General features: G+C 41.1%; 1 protein-coding gene across 3 annotated transcripts in view; it reads left to right on the forward strand.

Moving 5' to 3' along the window:
- GPR176 (G protein-coupled receptor 176) overlaps nucleotides 1-22,722 on the forward strand; it is a 114,047-nt gene that overhangs the window by 21,811 nt on the left and 69,514 nt on the right. The window contains exon 1 of one of the 3 annotated variants that reach the window (XM_043919243.1): nucleotides 9,165-10,122. The exons of the other annotated variants lie outside the window; for them this stretch is intronic. Within the exon in view, the coding sequence (XP_043775178.1) occupies nucleotides 10,073-10,122 (50 nt within the window). The 5' untranslated portion in view covers nucleotides 9,165-10,072. Of the gene's footprint in view, nucleotides 1-9,164; nucleotides 10,123-22,722 lie in introns of those variants that run through there. 3 annotated transcript variants of the gene reach the window in all.

The following is a 22,722-nucleotide window of genomic DNA, read 5'->3' on the forward strand; positions in this document are numbered from 1 at the left end:
TGCTGAGGACTGTTTATTCTTGCAGGTGACCCTCTTGGAGAAGTCATGACCTGACCCCATGCCATTGCTTTTAAACCATAGCCCACATCTGAGCCAAGGAAACTCACATGCATCCTTGGCCCCAAAAATTCTGGGAGTGCAGGCTGCCCACTTTAGCCTCTTCTTTAAGCAGCCCATCAACCCATCTCTTGCCCTGTAGGTTTCTCAGATGGGAACCAGTCGCCATTCACTGTGAACTTCGGTTGTAAGGGACACACACCAAGCTGTCTGCCTGGGTTTGTTGAAGCTTCTTTCTAGGCTTGAGGGGAGAGATGGGCAGCCCCTCCCTTCTCACCTGGGTGGGTGGGACTCAGTGGTGGGCACAGCTCTCCATCTATTCTTGCAGGTGAGTGAGGAATCAAGTGTTAAAACCATTTGAACATTGAAAAATGTGTTTCTTGATCTGACTTCCTTACTTTGATATACTTTAATGTGTCTTGATGCCTTGGTCAGTCAGTCAGTCAGTTCAGTTGTGTCCAACTCTTTGTGACCCCATGGACTGCAGCATGCTAGGCTTCCCTGCCCATCACCAACTCCTGAGCTTACTCAAATTCATGTCCATCGAGTTGGTGATGCCATCCAACCATCTTATCCTCTGTCATCCCCTTCTCCTCCTGCCTTCAATCTTTCCCAGCATCAGGGTCTTTTCAAATGAGTCAGTTTTTTGCATCAGGTGACCAAAGTATTGGAGCTTCAGCTTCAGCATCAGTCCTTCCAATGAATATCCAGGATTGATTTCCTTTAGGATTGACTGATTTGATCTCCTTGCAGTCCATGAGACTCTCAACAGTCTTCTCCAGTACCACAGTTCAAAAGCATTAATTCTCTGGCACTCAGCTTTCTTTATGGTCTAGCTCTCTGATCCATACATGACTACTGGAAAAACCATAGCACTCATTAGACGGACCTTTGTCAGTAAAGTAATGTCTTTGCTTTTTAATATACTGTCTAGGTTGGTCATAGCTTTTCTTCCAAGGAGCAAGTGTCTTTTAATTTCATGACTGCAATCACCATCTGCAGTGATTTTGGAGCCCCCCAAAATAAAGTCTGTCACTGTTTCCATTGTTTCCCCATCAATTTGCCATGAAGTGATGGGGCAGGCAAATTTGGCCTTGGAATACAGAATGAAGCAGTTGGCAAAGGCGAATAGAATTTTGCCAAGAGAATGCACTGTTCATAGGAAACATCCTCTTCCAACAACACAAGAGATGACTCTACACATGGACATCACCAGATGGTCAATTCAAAAATGAGATTGATTATATTCTTTGCAGCCAAAGATGGAGAAGCTTTATACAGTCAGCAAAAACAAGCACGGGAGTGGACTGTGGCTCAGATCATGAACTCCTTATTGCCAAATTCAGACTTAAATTGAAAAAAGTAGGGAAAACCACTAGATCATTCAGATATGACCTAAATCAAACCCCTTACCATTATAAAGTGGAAGTGAGAAATAGATTCAAGGGATTAGATTTGATAGACACAGTGCCTGAAGAACTATGGATGGAGGTTCGTGACATTGCGTAGGAGACAGGGATCAAGACCATCCCAAAGAAAAAGAAATGCAAAAAAGAAAAATGGCTGTCTGAGGATGCCTTACAAATAGCTAAGAAGAGAAGTGAAAAGCAAAGGAGAAATGGAAAGATATACCCATCTGAATGCAGAGTTCCAAAAATAGCAAGGAGAGATAAGAAAACCTTCCTCAGTGATCAGTGCAAAGAAATAGAGGAAAACAATAGAATGCAAAAGACTAAAGATCTCTTCAAGAAAATTAGAGATACCAAGGGGACATTTCATGCAAACATAGGCACAAGAAAGGACAGAAATGGTATGGACCTAACAGAAGCAGAAGATATTAAAAAGAGGTGGCAAGAATACACAGAAGAACTATATAAACAAAGATCTTCATGACTCAGATAATCATGATGGTATGATCACTCACCTAGTGCCAGACATCCTGTAATGCGAAATCAAGTGGGTCTTAGAAAGCATCACTACGAACAAAGCTAGTGGAGGTGATGGAATTCCAGTTGAGCTATTTCAAGTCCTGAAAGATGATGCTATGAAAGTGCTGCACTCAATATGTCAGCAAATTTGGAAAACTCAGCAGTGGCACAGGACTGGAAAAGGTCAGTTTTCTTTCCAATCCCAAAGAAAGGCAATGTCGTAGAATGCTCAAACTACTGCACAATTGCACTCATCTCACATGCTAGTAAAGTAAGTTTTAAAATTCTCCAAGCCAGGCTTCAGCAGTATGTGAACCAAGAACTTCCAGATGTTCAAGCTGAATTTAGAAAAGGCAGAGGAACCAGAGGTCAAATTGCCAACATCCGTTGGATCATCGAAAAAGTAAGAGAGTTCTGGGAAAATATCTATTTCTGCTTTATTGACTATGCCAAAGCCTTTGACTGTGTGGATCACAACAAACTGTGGAAAATTCTGAAAGAAATGGGAATACCAGACCATCTGACCTGCCTCTTGTGAAATCTGTATGCAGGTCAAGAAGCAGCAGTTAGAACTGGCCATGGAAAAACAGACTGATTCCAAATAGGGACAGGAGTATGTCAAGGCTGTATATGGTCACCCTGCTTATTTAACTTATATGCAGAATACATCATGAGAAATGCTGGGCTGGAGGAAGCACAAGCTGGAATCAAGATTTCTGGGAGAAATATCAATAACCTCAGATATGCAGATGACACCACCCTTATGGCAGAAAGCAAAGAAGAACTAAAGAGCCTCTTGATGAAAGTGAAAGAGGAGAGTGAAAAAGTTGGCTTAAAGCTCAACATTCATAAACTAAGATTATGGCATCCAGTCCCATCACTTCATGGCAAATAGATGGGGAAACAATGGAAACAGTGACAGACTTTTTTGGGAGGCTCCAAAATCACTGCTGATGGTGACTGTGGCCATGAAATTAAAAGACTCTTACTCCTTGGATGAAAAGTTATGACCAACCTAGACAGCATATGTAAAAGCAGAGACATTACTTTGGTGACAAAGTTCATCTAGTGAATGCTGTGGTTTTTCCAGTAGTCATGTATGGATGTGAGAGTTGGCCTATAAAGAAAGCTGAGGGTGGAAGAATTGATGCTTTTGAACTGTGGTGTTGGAGAAGACCAGTCCATCCTAAAGGAAATCAGTCCTGAATATTCATTGGAAGGACTGATGCTGAAGCTGAAGCTCCAATACTTTGGCCACTTGATGTGAAAAACTGACTCATTTGAAAAGACCCTGATGCTGGGAACTATTGAGGGCAGGAGGAGAAGGGGACGACAGAGGATGAGATGGTTGGATGGCATCACCAACTCAATGGACATGAGTTTGAGTAAACACCAGGAGTTGGTGATGGACAGGGAGGCCTGGTGTGCTCCAGTCCATGGGGTTCCAAAGTGTCGGACACGACTGAGTGAGTGAACTGAGCTGAACTGAACTGATGGGACCAGATGCCATGATCTTTATTTTTTGAAGGTTGAGTTTTAAGCCAGGTTTTTCACTCTCCCCTTTCACTTTCATCAAGAGGCTCTTTAGTTCCTCCCTGCTTTCTGCCATTTGGGTGGTATCATCTGCATATCTGAGGTTATTGATATTTCTCCCAGAAATCTTAATTCCAGCTTGTGCTTCCTCTAACCCAGCATTTCTCATGATGTATTCTGCATGTAAGTTAAATAAACAGGGTGACCATATACAGCCTTGACGTACTCCTCTCTCAATTTGGAACCAGTCTGTTGTTTCATGTCTGATTCTAACTGTTGCTTCTTGATCTGCATACAGATTTTATAGGAGGCAGGTAAAGTGGTCTGGCATTCCCATCTCTTTAAGAGTTTTCCACAGTTTGTTGTGATCCACACAATCAAAGGCTTTGGCATAGTCAATAAAACAGAATTAGATGTTTTTCTGTAATTCTATTGCTTTTTTAATGATCCAGTGGATGTTGGCAATTGATCTCTGGTTCTTCTGCCTTTTCTAAATCCAGCTTGAACATCTGGAAGTTCTTAGTTTACATACTGCTGAAGCCTGGCTTGGAGAATTTTGAGCATTACTTTGCTAGCATGTGAGATGAGTGCAATTGTGCGGTAGTTTGAATGTTCTTTGGCATTGCCTTGTGTGCTAAATTGTTTCAGTTGTGTCTGACTCTTTGCAGCCCTGTGGACTGTAGTCCACCAGGCTCCTGTGTCGGTGGAGATTCTCCAGGCAAGAATACTGGAGTGCGTTGCCGTACCCTCCTCCAGAGGATCTTCCTGACCCAGGGATTGAATCCGAGTCTCTTCCATCTCCTGCATTGTCAGACAGATTCTTTACCACTAGGGCCACCTCGGGAGCCCTGATGCCTTGGTGAAATTTTCCAGTTCCAATGACAAATAGTAGGTTAATTAATTAATTAATTAATTAAGTTTTTGACAAATAGTAGGTTAATTTAGAACTGCCTTTTTTCCTACTTAAAATTGATGAAACGAGTTTTTTCAAATTTTATACATATCTCTTTCATATCAGCAACTGCTTTTGCCAGAAGCATTTTAGAGCCACTTTTATAGAGTTTTTATTTGGTTTCCCTGGTGGCTCAGACAGTAAAGAATCTGCCTCCAATGTGGGAGACCCAGGTTCAATCCCTGGGTTAGGAAGATCCTCTGGAGAAGGGAATGGAAATCCACTCCAGTATTCTTGCCTGGAGAAGTCTGTGGATAGAGGGGCCTGGCAGACTACAGTTCATGGGGTTTCAAAGAGTTGGATAAGTTCGGGCGACTACACTTTCATGTTTTATAGTTTTAAGGCCCATCATCACTTCCAAGCTGGGTAAGAGAGACACTACTTTTATTTTTTTTAAACTTACACTGAAATTTCAACCTACGCCACAAGTAAGCATTCTGATTCCTTTAGGACATTTTTTGGTCTCCATATTTATCTGGTTGCCATTCACAAACTCTATGACATTATCATGTATGGCTTATTAATGAGAGCTGATAAAACTTGCAGTTGTGAGTTTACATGCCCATGAAACATGAACGATACTGTTGCCTCCTATTAAAATTACTGATATTTCATCAGATAACCTTTATAAGAAGACTAAAATAATATTGAATATGATAATTTTAGGTCATTATGCCTTCTGCAGACAAAATTCCAAATTAAGTAATTTATTACTTGTTCCAAATAAAGTAGTTGAGAGTGTCTTGTATTAAGAGTGACTTTGTATTTTCTGAGTAAGAATGTCTGAGGATACCTCTGCCTCATGTTAGAGGGTTTGTGATGTTTATTCCCTGGCTCCCTGAGCATCCCTGTGTGTGCTCATTTACACCTTTAATTACAGCTTCTTTTTGTGGGGGCTTCCTGTGCAGTGTCTTAGGACAAAAAGCACTTCCAAATGCTGTTAAATGGAAAAGAAAGAATAACTCTCTGAAGTCAACCTGAGTGTGAATGTAATTTCCAGGAACATAAAGTTCAAGCGCAACTCAAGCTGAGACAAAATAATCAAATTTCGGTTTCTAGACCCTCTCACTGATTGATGAAAATAGCACCTTTTGTGTTTGTCCTGTTGTTTCCATGGCCTTCTCCCAAGGCTGTGAATCTTTAGCAGTGGTAATTCTACAAATTATCAGAAGACCTAAAATGAAGCTTTCTGCCTCTGCCACGTGAAAGGCAGGATTGAGGACTAGATGGCTATTTCTCTGTGGGATGCCATTATTGTTAAGACTGGATGGGACTTTTCTCTGTAGAGCGCCAAATCATTTTTTCTATTTGGTACCAAGTCCTTGGGCTCTAGTTGGTGAAGTTCATACCAGGTGCTCAGGAATGGTGGATTCTAGCCTTGGCCCTGCTGTTGAGTGATGGGTTGACATGGTAAATCACTTCGTCTCTTTGTGATTGTCATTGAGAGGTAGAGATTCTTTAAAGGTAGTGTGCATAAAAATCACTCGTTAAAAAGTACAGGTTCCTGAGTTCCACCATCAGAAATTCTGTTTCAGTGGGTTTGGCCTGGGGCCTTTTTTTAATATAATTTTATTTATTTATTTTTGACTGTGGTGGGTCTTTGTTGCTTCACATGAGCTTTCTCTAGTTGTGGCAAGCAGGGGCTACTCTTCACTGGGGTGGGTGGGCTTCTCATTGCGGTGGCTTCTCTTGTTGCAGAGCGCAGGCTCTAGAGCCCGCGGGCTTCGGTAGTTGTGGCACAGGCTCAATAGTTGTGCTGTGTGGGCTTAGTTGCCACATGGCTTGTGGGATCTTCCTGGACCAGGGATCTAACCCGTGTCTCCTGCACTGGCAGGCAGATCATTGGCAGGCAGGTTCTTTACTACTGAGCCACCATAGGTTCCAAGACCCCTGGCCTGGGATCTTGCAGCCCATATTTTTAATGAATGATCTATGTGATTTTGGTGCAGGTGCTTCACACTTTAACATTCATCTGAGGGATGCCCAGTCAACTTCTTAGTGTCTTCTTAGGTGGGCATCATGCAGGTTAACTCCCAAGTTATAGCCCCAGGGGCCAAGCAGTGAGGTTAGATGTTAGGGGAGTGAAAGGAAAGACTGGTTATTTAAGTGTCTGGGTCATTAGAAGATGTGTTTTTTTCCTCCTATGGGAGTAGTAGCATTAAGTTAAAGAAAGTGAAGTTGCTCAGTCATGTCTGACTCTTTGAGACCCCATGGACTGTCCTACCAGGCTCCTCCATCCATGGGATTTTCCAGGCAAGAATACTCGAGTGGGTTGCCATTTCCTTCTCCAGGAAATCTTTCCGACCCAGGGATTGAACCCAAGTCTTCTGCATTGTAGGCAGATGCTTTACCGTCTGAGCCACCTGGGAAACAGCTTTTAGTCAACTCATATTTGCAATGAGCGGTTGGGATGGGGAGGAAGTAGTAATTTAAGTTTGGAGTTATTGGCACTAGTTCTACCCCTCTTTGAATAGCTGCTGCTGCTGCTAAGTCGCTTCAGTCGTGTACGACTCTGTGCGACCCCATAGACGGCAGTCCACCAGGCTCTGCCATCCCTGGGATTCTCCAGGCAAGAACACTGGAGTGGGTTGCCATTTCCTTCTCCAATGCATGAAAGTGAAAAGTGCAAGTGAAGTCGCTCAGTTGTGTCCGACTCTTTGCGACCCCATGGACTGCAATCTACTAGGCTCCTCTGTCCGTGGCATTTTCCAGGCAAGAGTACTGGAGTGGGCTGCCATTGCCTTCTCCAAAGCATGAAAGTGAAAAGTGCAAGTGAAGTCGCTCAGTCATTTCCAACTCTTTGTGACTCCATGGACTGCAGTCTACTAGGCTCCTTTGTCCATGGGATTTTCCAGGCAAGAGTACTGGAGTGGTCTGCCATTGGCTTCTCCATTTGAATAGCTAGTGTTACTTAATATCTGAAGGTAATATGGAAAAGATAGATACTCAGGATTTGAATAAGCAGGGCCCCTTCTCAAATCTGACTTAGGTAATGAAACTTACCTCAAAATTTTATGAGTGAGATTAATTTCCTAATTCTGCCTCTGCTAACCATCTCCATCTCAGCCCATATTCTATAAGTAATAACTAAATTATTTATTCAAAAGACAGGAGGTTGGTTGCCTTTTGAGGTATATCCTTTATAAAAGTAGTGGTGGGGTAACTTGAGTGCTTCATCTTATTTTCAGGTGCTCCGTCTCTGTCTCACAACCTCATATCTCCATATGGAATTTCAACTGGAATAGTTAGCAGTCAGAAACATGATAGAACTGTCTGAAGTTACCTAAATTGGAAAACACTAAATCATCCTTCCATTTGTACTATGCAGAATTTATTTTTTACTGACAAAACTTTGAAATTGAAATAAAATTTTAGACAATATGCATCATCTTATGGGTACGTGTCATATGCCATCCCTAGTATTTTGGGCTTCTTTTGCCTTCATTCCTTTCATTCATGCTGGGCTCCACCTTCTTGGGGCTTCTTAATACTTCAGTAATTAAGGCCTTGAAGCTCCACCCATCTGTCACTAGTCTGGATTTCCCAGGCCAACATCCCTGAGATGCTTTAAACCTAAATGTGCCCTCTAAATATCCAATATGTATGCAGTAACGATCCCAGACTGGGAAGCTAAGTCTTTATAAATAAAGCCACAAGCAGTGTAGTTATGGGAACACACATAATATAGTCAAGGGTCATGTTAAGTTTGGCACAAAGGAGAACAGAGAGGCAAGTGGGTGATCAGAAGGACCAATTAAAGGCTATTTGACTTTGGGGAGAATTATGACTGATTTAGCATGCAAATCTCTTGTTAGACTGTGAACAACAAGGGAGTACGTGGGCATCTCTAAAGTACACTTCAATTTGGTCTGCTTATTAGGACTTCTTATTGTTAATATCAGGCATCTTTAATTTTTACTATGGGATCTTTGTGTACTATCTCAAGTTACAGAATGCAAAAGGTAATTTAAATTTCTGCTGCCCTCTTTTATTTTTATTATTTATTCATTTTTTTGCTGCCCTCTTTTAATCTAACATGAGTCTTGTTAGGGAGTTTGGCAGGTAGGTTGAACTGAACTCACATCCTTTTGACTTCATGTTAATGTCTCATTAAATATTGACTCATATTGAATTTAGCATCTCTCAAATGCCCAAGCCTTTATTTTGCTGCTGTTATGCTTCTTTTTCATCAACCTGTCTTTATTGTTTAGGAGCCCAGGTTAGTTTCATCATTTAAATTCATCTAAATGTAACTAAGATGTTTTAATTCTTTGTATCAACCTGTTAATTTTGTGGGGGAGGAGAGTGGATCTTGATGATGCCAAGTAACATTTTTGCTTTCAGTGATAACCAGCTGTGTATCTTTGGTTGTTGTTGTTGAGTTTCTAAGTTGTGTTCAATTCTTCATGAGCCCATGGACTGTAGCCTGCCAGGCTCCTCTGTCCTTGGGATTTCCCAGGAAAGAATGCTGGAATGGGTTGCCATTTTCTTCTCCAGGGGATCTTCCTGACCTAGGGATCAAACCTGCATCTCCTGCATTGCAGGTCGATTCTTTACCACTGAGCTACCAGAGAAGTGTATCTTTGGTGTCTCCTAAATTATCAAAATTTTCAAAAGTGTTGAATGATCTAGGGAGAGAAAGTTGGAAGTCTTGTCATTAGAGATCTGGTATATAAATTTTAAAAAGCATTGAATGGTTCGGGAGAGAAGGTTGGAAGTCTTGTCATTAGAGATATGGTAAAATCCAGTCTACTTTTAATTTGCTAGTTAAAACCCTTTTGAAATAATTAGTAAACCAATTATGAATGGATTGAATAGAACTATTACCCAGTCCATACATATCTTACTTACCAAAGTATTTTGAGACATTTTATCAGGTGCTTTGTTGAAAACCAGATAGGTCTATTGTATCTCTTAGGCTTACTGATAGAAAATAAAGAGAATCTGGCATGATTTATTCTTTTTCCAAATTGAAGTATAGTTGATTTACAATTCTGTGTTAATTTCTGCTTTATAACAGTGACTCAGTTTTATATATTCTTTTTTGGTATTTTTTTCCCACCATGGTAGTTTATCACGGGATATTGAGTATAGTTCCATGTGATACACAGTAGGACCTTGTTGTTTGTCCATTCCATATATAATAGCTTACATCTGCTAACCCCAACCTCCCACTCTATCACTCCCCCAACCCTCCCCCCTTTGGCAACCATAAATCTGTTCTCTTGGGCATGATTGATACTTAGTGCATCTGTGCTGGCCCTAGTGATTACTTCTGGTCATCCTGTCACTAGTGTCAGCTTGACCAATATGAATTTTGCTGTATATTTTCTCCTCTTTTTCCTGTCTCTAGTCTTCTGGTTCCTTTCCTATTCTTCACAATTCCTTAAAGGTCTCCAGAGTTAGTCTGTAGTTGTGCTTCTCAAACTTCAGTGTGTAAGTGAATCTGCCAGAGATCTTGTTACAATAGAGGTTCTGATTCTGGAGATCTGGGATGGAGCCTGAGATTCTGCATTTCTAACAAGCTTCTAGATGCTGTTGATGCTATTGGTCTTCAGACCACAGTCTGTGTAGCTTGAAACCAGAAGACTTGGCGTTCTGGATGAGAAATCTAGATTTAAATGTTCCTTTAGAACAGGAAGGAGGTGTCTGGTGAGTAAAGCTTTCAAGTTCTCATGTCAATACTTACAAGCTCATTAGTATCCATATCCTCCAACAGTCTTCTGTCTCATTCCTTTACCTTTATTGTCTCTTACTCCACCTGGCTCTTATGCCGGTCCCTTTTGCATTTCTCCCCCTTTAGTGTCTTTCTTCTTCTGTTCACAGTTAGGCTTCTTGGGAGAACGAACATGTTTTATACTTCCATTTTCACCTGTCCTGATTATCTTCCGTTAACGACTCTGATCATGTCACTCTCCTGTCTGGAACCTTTCCCTGACCTCCTATTCCCTCTGTTTCCTTATAGTGACATTCTGCAGCCTGGCCCCTGTTTCCCTCTCCAGCTCACCTCTTCCACTCCAGGAATTCCAAACCACCCATGGTTCCCAGGGCACATTATTTTCTTTCCAGTCTCCTCGCCTTATCTTCTGTTGTTCCTTTATCCATAAAATCTCTTCCTTGGCTAACTGCTCTCATTCTTCAGATATTCCTTTCACTCTCTGTCTCCTCTTAGAAACATAAGCTCACATCTCTGCTTATAGTTATTGTTTACATAATTCAAGAATGATTGAAAAGAGAGGTACTTGTACCTTTCCATTCTGACTTGGACCTGTAACTGTGGAACTGGTGTAAGGAGGTGTTATCTTGCCATGATGGTGATCATTCTTACTGAAAGATTTTAAGGATAGCAAGTCACTTGGTAAAATCACCATAATCTTTTTAAAAAGGGAAGATTTAACTATAAATGAAGAGGAAGAAGAGTATTTTAAATTAGTTTTCATTGTGTGAATTAGTCTACCTGACCTATGTAATATTTATTGACCTTATAACTTCAAATTGTTCACATATTTTATATTCGCTCCACACACATTTACAGAATACCTATTGTGTATAAAGGATTAAGATTTATCTCTGAAACACACACATTAAGACCATTGACGTTAAGATGATTAAGACCATATTGACATTATAACTTTGTAGGAATGAAGCAATAAAATAAAAATATTTTATCAGATTAAAATATTGTCACTAATGTGGCCCACAGAGACAGTGATGAATGGTAAGGTTTTCAGATGATAATTCAGAACTTTGACAACATCTTACACTGGCCACCCTTGGGAGCAGAGTGACAGAGTCTCTTGCTGGCTTAGAGTGGCCTCATGCAAATCACGGAATGAATCGGGGTTTCTTGATAGTAACAGGGAATAGAGATGGAAAGCTGCCTGAAAAGATGCAGACACTGAGGATAGATTATTAGCTGATTATTCAAGCTCCAGATGCTCTGAACTTGAAATAAATTAAGTCCAAAAGAAACGAGGCTATGGCCAGATAAAATTTTTTAATAAAATTTTAAAATGTTTTCCATAACTGTGGTCATGATCTCACAGGCAACAAATGCAATTTGTTATCAGATGCATTATTGCCATGGCACTTGCAGATATGAGAAGAGATGGGGAAAGGTGGAAGTCGAAGGGCTAATAGACTTAAAACTTTATTTGCAAAATGGTCTGAATGTGTGTGTTTCAGAGATAAATCTTAATCCTTTGTACACAATAGGTATTCTGTGAATGTGTGTGGAGTGAATATAAAATATGTGAACTACTTGAAATTAAATGAAGGGTTTTTATTAGGGAACTGTTCGTGGTCGTGTGTTGGGCTTCTCTGGTGGCTCGGATGGTGAAGAATCTGCCTGCAGTGCAGGAGACCAAGGTTCAATGCCTGGGTTCGGAAGATCCCCTGGAGAAGGAAATGGCAACCCACTCCAGTACGCTTGCCTGGAGAATTCCATGGGCAGAGGAGCCTGACAGGTTGCAGTTGATGGGGTTGCAAAGAGTCAGACACAGCTGAGCGACTAACACACTAACACACTTGGTAGTGTAGTTTTCTGCCTGCTGGATCATGTTCTGTCCTAGAGTTCCAAGGAAACCTAGAGGAAGACATGCAAAAGAGAATAGGGATGGTCAGCTTCATTAAGAATAGAGCATCTGCTGGTATAATTTCCTTTTCACCAGGGATATGGAACTGTTGATGAATTACTTTCCAGCCGAAATGCCTGGAGTGGGAGCTCTGGTCTTTGCATTGGTTTCCTGGCCAGTCTATCTCTGGGCAAATGACTCACTTGGTTTATGTTGCCTTTTGGAATAACAACATTTATTCACACTGAACTCTGCCTCTGGTACATTGCACCAGAAAACTAAGGGAAAAAAAAAAAAAAACCAACCAGAACTAGAAGCAATATTTTGAATTATGAAAGCTCAGTCATAATGGTCTATTTTGTGAAAAAGTAGGTCATGCCAAACTTACTCCTTTTTTGAGGATAATGTTCTTTGGATAAAAATAGGACTTGTGGCTCAGGTGGTAAAGAATCTGCCTGCAGTGCAGGAGACCCGGGTTCGATTCCTGGGTCAGAAAGATGCCCTGGAGAAGGAAATGGCTACCCACTCCAGTATTCTTGCCTGGAGAATTCACTCCATGGACAGAGGAACCTGGTAGGGTACAGTCCATGGGTCTGCAAAGAATCAGACATGACTGAGCGACTAACACTTTAGATAGGATCAGTGTTGGGTAAATGGGCCAAAGGGCTCTAGAATTAGATAGTTCTGGGTGTTCTGGTTCTGGCACTTGTTAGCATTTTGTCCTTGTGCTAACTGCTATTATTTTTAAGGTAATGTTTGTCTCACTGTAAAATAGTAGAGAATTTAGAAAACACAGAAAGTTGTGAAGAAGAGAAGAGTAAATATTCATGAGCATTTTTTTATATCATTAAACATTTGTTAAAGGCACCATTTCATACATTTGTGTGGTATTTAGATATTTAATCATTTAACCATTCTTATATTTTTGGACATGGAAGATGTTTCTTTTTTTAAACCATGAAGAGTAGTGCTGTGATGAGTATCTTTTAATTAAAAAAAAGTATTTGTTCAAGTTTTTTTCTCAATGGGGTAATTTCCTAGAAAGGGTGTTATGGAGTTTTATTTGTACATTTTTTTTTTTAAATTAAATTTTTGTTTCTCTCCGACTGCCCGCGACAGCTGGGTATGGGCCCAATGCTCCAGCGCCATCCATTTTCAGGGCTAGTTGATTCGGCAGGTGAGTTGTTACACACTCCTTAGCGGATTCCGACTTCCATGGCCACCGTCCTGTATTTGTACATTTTTAATATTTGCTTTTGAAGTTCTTGGTAACTGAAAGCAGAGTAAAGGATAAACAATTATGCTGAGCACCAGTTTTCTTATTTATCTGTATCATAATCCTGGGAGGCTATACGCTAATATCTGCAGAGCACTAGCACGGATGACTGGCAAATACGCAAATATTGTCAGTGTTTCTAGTCTTTGCCTTAATATCGCTATTGTCCATACTGTCAGTCTCTGTAATATAACAGCCAGATATTTTACCAATAAAAGCAAGGTTATTTAAGAACAGCCAGAGGAATTTCAACTTAGGGTATGTGAACTATGGAAGACTATAGGCAAATCCAGAGAACAAGGCAGGGTAACTTGCTATTATCGGGAAGAGGAGGGAAAGGGCAAGGGCTGTAATAACCAAAGAGTCCATTGGAGGAAGCTGTGAGTCCAAAGTATGGAGGTTCTTGCCATACTTAGAAGAAGAATCAACCAGTTCATTGGTTGGATTACTACAGTCTCTGATCAGAGTGTATGTATGTGTGTGGGAGGTGGGAGGGAGGATTTTCTTCTTCCTGCTGGATAGTAAAGTTGTTGTTTAGACTCTAAGTTGAATTCTTTTCAACTCCGTATACTGAAGCCCACTTGGCTTCTTTGCCAATGGGATTTCCCAGGCAAGAATACTGGAGTGGGTTGCCAGTTTCTTTCTCCAGGGGATCTTCCTGACCCAGGGATTGAACCTGTGTCCCCTGCATTGGCAGACAGATTTTTTTTTTGTCACTGAGCCACCTGGGAAGGGAAGTAGGGTAGTAGGGAAGCCTGGATAGTAAAGTAGGCATCACCTTTCTGCTACAGATGTAGGTGTACATCGCCTTTTCGAAGTAATTGACTATCGCCGTGAGGCATGAGAGCTCCCCCTACAGGCCTATCCTCACTCCAGTTTTAGTTGAGATTTCTTTAATTCCACCATACCAAATCATTAAGTGCTCAACCACCACAGTTATCTGTTGTTTAAAAAGAAAATAAACTCTAACTGAATTGTATGTCTTTGTTGTGATAGAGAATTTGTCTGTGTGAAAATCTATCCCAGTGCTCTTTTTTGAAAACTGCCTTTAAAAATGTGTGTGAAGGTGGAAGGTTGAGGGGAAAGGCAGTGTTGGGTTTATTTAAAGTATTTCTTTTGAGTTAAAAAACAAACAGAAAATTGTTGCAGTCCATTGAAAGATTGGCATAACTGGCTTCTATATCTATCTTGGTTTTAATATGTCAAAGCTTGTAGTTCACAACTGTGTGAATTTAATGTGCATTTCAGTTATATGTATTGGCTAGTGGGAAAAGCAAGAGGGGGGAATCAATGTTCTTGAAACCCCAAGTTGCCAGTGTAAATTAATATAATTTGAGAGCTGTGAGTCACTTCAAAAGATGTCATAAAATGGTAATTATAATAAATGAATCAGGAAATAATGAAACTTCATATCTGATTTCCAAAATTCTAGTTGTTTGAGAATGGGTCCATCTTGATAGCTTAAATTATTCAGGTAGACTATTGTTTTCTCTTTGATTTAAAATTTCTGTTTAGAGCATCAGTATTGTATTTTAGTCTCATTCTGGGGTTCTAGCCTATTTAGGCTCAAAAATAGCATAAGCAGATTCTCCTGGCGTATCATTTACTGTTTAAGGAGATTTTGTTATTTATTGTCAATACTGTTCTGGGTCTGAGACATGATTTCATATTGGGGTGTAATACCTGAACAGGTAAATAGAACCAGCTTTATAGTTTGTTTTGTTTTTATTATCATCATTGTTACATAGCTGGAAAAGATTTAAGAGGCTTCCTAATCTAGTCTTCCACCTTTTCAAAAAGGAGAAGGCCTCTGGCAACACTGACTGCTTCCTTCTCCTTGGCTTCTGTCTTTTTCCACTAAACTCCACAGAAGACATATACCATGGTGCTAAATTTAGTCTGTGGCCCCTAAAGAGATCTAGTCAAGTCCAGCTCATCCATGGTCAGGTGGACCTCAGCTTCAGTTTTCTCACCAAGTCCACAGTCATTAAATGGGTGATGGGCAGATTTGTGTTTCTGCTTTTTTGTGAGCCAAAGGGTAAAAGTCAAAAAGGTTTCTTTAGTTTGGGTAATACTGGACACTTGTATGGAACTTGCAGCTAAAATAATGAATAAACATTTGTTAAGCAAATTGACTGTTGCTTGTTACATAGTAAATGCTGTAAACAAGTTTGAAAATACAATAGAAAGTGTAATTTATAGTTAAAATCATTGTCTGTGATTCCATACTGCCCAGCTCAGAAGAGCTTTACATTTGGCGGCTCCCTAGGCTTTTAGTGGCCCGGGCCTGAGGCTCATCTCCTCAGGCTTTCCTTCATCCTTGTTATCGTCTTTGCTCAGTTACCTCTCATTAACTGTAACCTTCTGCAGATGGGAAACATCCTCACAGTGGAGCCCATTCAGGTTTCATTGCAGTCTCTTGTATAGAGCTGTGCAGGGAACCTGAATCAGGGACTGGGGTGAATTGATTCTTTTAAAAAATAAATAAGAGATTCTTTTACATAATACTGCATTGTTTTTTAGATTGGAGCTGCCAAAAACTGAACTTCATTTTTTCTGGCCTTTGTATTCACTGAAAGGAGATGTTGTAGGTCTTAAGTGCAGTGGTATATTGGTAAATGGTATGTTGGTAAATGGTATGTTGGTAAATGTTTAACAACCAGCTCTTTCTTGGAAAAAAGCCTTGATTTGATGTGTTTGCCAATTTTGATGGTGTAGATATTCCTACCACGAATTTCCAGCTACCCATGTGACCTCAGTGAAGTGGAGCTGGGAAGAGATATGTTCGTTCAGCTTTCCTGAGCTGGGAGCAGGTTCCTGCTTGCCACTGTAAATACAGGACTGAGGGGATGTGCCTTAGGTCCAGCCATGGAAGGTCTGTGGAGATACTGAGTGTGAATCTTCCTAGTGTTATTTGTCCACCTGCTGTATGTCATGCACTGCTCTAGGTACCGGGGGTGTAAGAATGAACAAACTGAAGTCCCTGCCTTTGTGGCATTTATATCCCAGCAAGAGGTTTCAGAAATTTCCAATTTCAACTTTTTGAGATGCTAGCATTCTCATATTTGGGGACAGTTTGAGTCAAGGTCCCATAACACTTTACTCAGTGAGGAAAATAGAATGGGCTCACTTAATTTTTCCTGGGCTTAAAGCAGGGATTGTGAGAGAGAAGGTAGCGTTGCTCTCTGAATTGTCCCCACCTTGAAGTGGCAGAGACCCTAAACCTTACAACACCAGGAGCATTAGCAGTATGCCACAAGGGGTGGGAATTAAAATGGCAGAGAAGGGTCTTGCTTGGAGTTTTAGTTCCCTAACTAATCCAGAGAAGGCAATGGCAACCTTCTCCAGTACTCTTGCCTGGAAAATCCCATGGACAGAGGAGCCTGGAAGGCTGCAGTCCATGGGGTCATGAAGAGTTGGACACGACTTCACTTTCACTTGCACGCTTTGGAGAAGGAAATGGCAACCCACTCCAGTGTTCTTGCCTGGAGAATCCCAGGGACAGGGGAGCCTGGTGGGCTGCCGTCTATGGGGTCGCACAGAGTCGGACATGACTGACGCGACTTAGCAGCAACTAATCCAGAGGAGGTGACTTAATTGCAAGCCATTAGTCTTCCTCATTAAAAGTTAATGAACTGGAAGCTTATAAAATGGACAAGATTCTGGTAACTGAAATCTTATCAAAGAATTGCAAAGGTCTACATCTTCAAGAAGGGTAAGAAAGGCATTGGAGAAGCTACTGGCAGAGCTCAGGGAGAAGGATAACAATACATGCTCCTTTGGAAGAGAAGTTAGGATTCTTCGTGAAGAACCTTAAATCAAGTGAAATTTTTGTCTAGGAATGTAGGTCGTTAGGAAACTCAAAAGCTTTAGATAAGCAAAAGCAGAAACAGTTAATTCCCAACAACAAACTTTATTGGAAATTAGCTGTTTGATGCTTTGGAAGTCCTGCTTGGGTTGCAGGGCTCTCCAGGACCTCTGCCCTTGCTGCTTTTCACCTGTCAAATGAATGATTCATTCATCAGTTCAGTTCAGTTCAGTCGCTCAGTCGTGTCCGACTTTGCGACCCCATGAATCGCAGCATGCCAGGCCTCGCTGTCCATCACCAACTCCCGGAGATTACTCAAACTCACGTCCATCGAGTCGGTGATGCCATCCAGCCATCTCATCCTCTGTTGTCCCCTTCTCCTCCTGCTCCCAATCCCTCCCAGCATCAGGGTCTTTTCCAATGAATCAACTCTTCGCATGAGGTGGCCAAAGTATTGGAGTTTCAGCTTCATCATCAGTCCTTCCAGTGAACACCCAGGACTGGTTTCCTTTAGGATAGACTGGTTGTATCTCCTTCATACATAGTGTCTAATGATACTGCTGCCTTATTCAGTGTCATCATTCCAGTGAATGTAGATTGTAGACCATTCATGTCTCTGTTTATCTGGAATATGCATTGCTCATTCATGCCCAGGCCATCTCCATCTTCCTTAGAAGCAAGGTTCTTCATGCTGGTTTGGAATTTAATTCTTGACTATGCAATTTTTAGCCAAACAAAGGAAACCCAGGCCCTTTTCTAGTACAAGGGCCCCTTTCAACTATTTTGGAATGACCGATGTGTCTTCCTGGATGACTCAGCAGTAAAAGAATCTGCCTGGAAAGCAGGAGACGCAGGAGATGAGGGTTCGCTCCCTGGGTCGGGAATATCCCCTGGAGGAGGAAATGGCAACCCACTCCAGTATTCTTACCTAGGAAATCCCATGGACAGAGGAGCCTGGTGGGATACAGTGCATGGGGTTGTGAAGTTGTACTTGACTGAGTACCCATGTAGAGTCTGTGTCTTCAGCTATGGGTTTTGGATGACCTATATCACAGTTGCCTTCTGGTACATCTCTAAAATACCCATTCCTGTGGTGATGTGCGCCAAACCTACTGAACCGGAGTCTCTAGGGTGGGGTTTAGGAATTTGCATTTTTAATAAGTTTCTCAGGTGACTCGTGGGTACACTAAGGTTTGACAACCACTGGGTTAGACTCAGAGACTGTTAGGAATTAGCCTCAGAGTTTCCCTGGGGTCCAACCTGAATCACATTGGAACAAAAGCTGCCTACCTGTCCCTGCAGGTAAGTCTGGGAAAGGGTTGGAGCCTTATTTTTCTGTTTAAATTAGGATACCCACACCATTTGTTAGGCCAGGAGGGACAAGTCCCCTTCCCAAAGGTCACTATTATGTGACACACTGATGCTAACAGGCTCAGGTCAATTAACTGTTACAGCTGAAGGTGAACATAATCAATTGTTTTGTTTTTAGCTACTAAAATGTAATTCTGCTATTATCATGTTATGGACATTTGCATGATGGTTGACAAAAAGGAAATCAATGTGAGTTAATACATTTTGTGCCCTGTACCTGTTCTCTGACATTCTAGTTGTGAGACGGGCATAACTAGCACCATGACAGGCGCCCTGAACTATGAGTAGGCCTAAGTTTCAGTTTCTCCCGAGGGTGGGGTAATTATCTGCCCTCAACAGGCCACCAGAGACCAGCCAATCAGCATGCGCCCAGTAAACCTCCGGGAGAGTCCCCTGGAAATTCCCGCGCGCGTGAAAGTTTTAAAGTGTGTTTGACCAATGAAATTGCTTTGCAAACATGTAACCAATCCGCTTGCGCCAACTACCTACTGCTTATGTTCGAAAATTGAGCACCCTATAAATGTGTGTGACAGCTTGTGCTCGGGGTCTCTGGCTCTGCACCACTGCGCTGGTTGCGGCAGGGGCCCTGACTCGAGTCAGCAATAAATTCCCTTCCTTTGCGTGTTGCATTGTCGTGGAGGTCTTCTCTCTTCCCGCTCGGGGATTCGGACGGTGGGCAAAACACTAGTATTCGTGTACCAAGTGTTGTTTCTTTCAAATCAGTAACATTTTAAAAATCATTCAGTCCCACACTTTGATGCCTCTGACCCTTTGGCCTGCTGCTGAGGCGAAACAGCACAGATATCTTTAGTTGTGTCCAATGCCATCATTTTATAGATATGAAAATCAAGGTTGGGGGAGAGGAGGCGACTTATCTGGGTGTGTGGGGGTGCAGCAGGCCCCAGGTCTCGCCTCTTCTAGGTGAGTGTTCTTTCCTTCCCTGGGCTGCTTCCCAGCAAGAGGGAAGTGTTCCTGACAAGTTCTTTGATGAGTCTCACAGTTCTTGGCAGACAAATCCAAGATTCCCATTTCTAAAGACACATTATTTAGCATTCCCCTGTGAAAGCAGGGACATTGTGTTGAATTATAGATTTAGTCTAAGATTTGGAGAAATTGTGTCTTTCTCTCTGTGTCTCGTTCCGCATCACTGAGCACTGACTTTCTGGAAGGGAGGAACAGTGCTTCCCTGATTATATGGGCCAGGGGACTGTCTTCAGTGCCTAGGAGGGCAAGTATGTTGTGATTACCAAGTCTGGTGATAGTTGTGCCATCATTAATGTATCCGAAGCCTTGTCTCTAATTTACTTTGGAGACTGATAGGTGATTCGGAAAATGGGCAGGAGAGGCTGCTTGGAGCGAGAAGGTGGGGGAAGCTTTCTGTTGTTTTGCATTTCACATTCCTCCCTCTTTACCTGACTTGCTTTGGAGACCATTCTGGCTTTACAGGGGGGCACAGACACATCTGAAGGTGGATTCAGCAAGAATACACATTCAACAAACAGAGCAAAGCTAGAGAGTTTGGTTCAGTTCCCTCAGGTAGTGCTGATGAGCCAGTGAATCTTGGTTACTAACATGATGTTTTCTAGAGTCTGGTCAATCTTTTTGGGGGAGTAGGGTAACATAAATCAGTCATGCACAGTAAGTTTGATAGAAAATGATCAAGAACTATTTCTTAGGGGAAAAAAACCTCTGTAGTTAGTAAAGGTCTGAATCAATGACTTCTGACCTGTTAAACTTGAGCAAAACCCAGTGTTCCTTATCATGTGGCTGTCACAGCTTGTTCCCCATTCAGTGTCTATCCTCTTATTATTTATTCCTTTCTTAAAAGATTCTGATTTTGTTTAGGGTAACAGAGTGCCTAGATAGAAGTACCTTCCAGATTCCTTTGCAGATAGGGGTGCCCAGGTCATCCAGGTCTGGCCAGTTAGTAGTAAGTGGAAGTTTACTGGATGGAGCTCTGGAAATATCTTCCTTTTTTTCTGGTGGTAAGGGACAGGTCAAGCTGGGACGTGCCTTTGTCTTTAGCCTAGGCCTTTTCTGCTTTCTGTCTAGCATATAAGTGCCACCCGTTGACCATTAAAAAATGATCAGAAGACCTGAAGAGACATTTTTCCAAAGAGGACATTCAGATGACCAACAGGTACATAACAAAAAAGAAACAGGCTCACAGATTTAAAGAACAAACTACAGGTTGCCAGTGGGGAGAGCAAAGGTAGGAGGGGCAAGGCAGAGTAGGGGATTAAAAAGTACAAACTGTTATGTAGAAAATAGATATGCTATGGAGGTATATTGTACAACACAGGGAATATAAACAATATAATAGCTATAAAGAGTGTATAATCTTTAAAAATTGTGAATCACTATTTTATACACCTGTAACATATAATATTGTACATCAACTATATTTCAATTAAAAAAAGAAATCCCTTTCAATTAAAAAAAAGAAAAAAGAGCAACAATAAAAAAATCCCATGTTTATCAGCAGTTTGGTAATAAATGTCTATTAAGCTGGCAAAAAAGCTTGAAAAATTAATAGTAAATGCTTCCCTTATATAAGTGAAAGCTATTATTTGCAATTTAATACCTAATGTTTAGCAAGATGATCAATTTCATACCCAGTGATTTTTTTCTTCTTATTTTACTAAAATAGAAAATACATCATAATTTTTGTCAGGAGTGGCAGCAAGCATATGATAACTCTGTCAGTTTAAGAAATTGGATAATTCAAATTGAACTTGTGTCCAGAAATGATAATGTGACTTTTCACATGAAGAGTAGTCAGTGTTTCATCAGATGATAAATCTGTAAGTCTGCAAGAACATCTCCTTCAAACTTGCCCTTCAGTCTTCTCAAAGAACCTCTATAGTTTATTCTCAATATTCAAAATAAACATGTTGTATTCCTGAATGAGAGGATCAGGAAAATCAAATGACCAACTGTACTGCTGACATTTGCCACCTGAAACCACGGAGCTGCTTCTTCCTGATGTTATCTGTGTAGAACAGGAATGCTTTAGCCTCATCCCTTGGTTCAAAAGTTGGCATCAGTGCCCTTGACAGTAAGAGCACTTCTGGCGGGAACAACCAATCTAGGACTCTCTGTCCATTTTGTTGCAGAGCATACTGAGAAGACAAATGCACAGTGGCTGTCATTTGATTATACTCATGTTTTAAACTATTTCCTACACCCAGGTTAAGATCAGGAGGCATATTGTTGTGTGTTATCCATTGTAGTGAACAAAGCGGTGGGTGTTTTGCATAAAGATAAAGCTTCTTTTATTTGTGTAGCACTCTCCTCCCTCGCTGGAAACATAGCTGATTATTCCATCATTATTGATTCTAAGGCACCTTTTCCAATGAAAAATATCTTTTATTGATGAGTTTTTTGGTGAGAGACAGAAGCAAGAGTTTTAAAGTACTTCTCCCTCAGATATGTACTGTTGTTGTTCAGTGGCCCAGTTGTGTCAGACTCTTTGTGACCCTGTGGACTGCAGCACACCAGGCCTCCTTGTCCCTCACCATCTCCCAAAGTTTGCCCAAGTTCATGTCCATTGCATCAGTGATGCCATCCAGCCATCTCATCCTCTGATGCCCTCTTCTCCTTCTACCCTCAGTCTTTCCCAGCATCAGGGACTTTCCCAATGAGTCAGCTTTTCACATCAGTTTACCTAAATACTGATGCTTCAGCTTCAGCATCATCAGTCCTTCCAAATGAATATTCAGGGTTGTTTTCCCTTAAGATTGACTAGTTTGCCACAGCAAGCATTATCCTCAATGGCAAAAAACTGAAAGCATTTCCTCTAAAATCAGGAACAAGACAAGGGTGCCCACTCTCACTGCTACTATTCAACATAGTTTTGGAAGTCCTAGTCACGGCAATCAGAGAAGAAAAAGAAAGAAAAGGAATCCATATTGGAAAAGAAGAAGTAAAACTCTCACTGTTTGCAGATGATATGATCCTCTACATAGAAAACCCTAAAGAAATGACCAGAAAATGACTAGAGCTAATCAATGAATATAGTAAAGTTGCAGAATATAAAATTAATACACAAAAATCCCTCACATTCGTATACACTAACAATGAAAAAACAGAGAAATAAAGGAAACAATCCCATTCACCATTGCAACAAAAAGAATAAAATACTTAGGAATAAATTTACCTGAGAAACAAAAGACCTATATATAGAAAACTATAAAACACTGAAGAAAGAAATCAAAGAATAC

Source organism: Cervus elaphus, chromosome 12, assembly GCF_910594005.1.
Source record: "Cervus elaphus chromosome 12, mCerEla1.1, whole genome shotgun sequence".
In the NCBI taxonomy this organism is placed as follows: domain Eukaryota; kingdom Metazoa; phylum Chordata; class Mammalia; order Artiodactyla; family Cervidae; genus Cervus; species Cervus elaphus.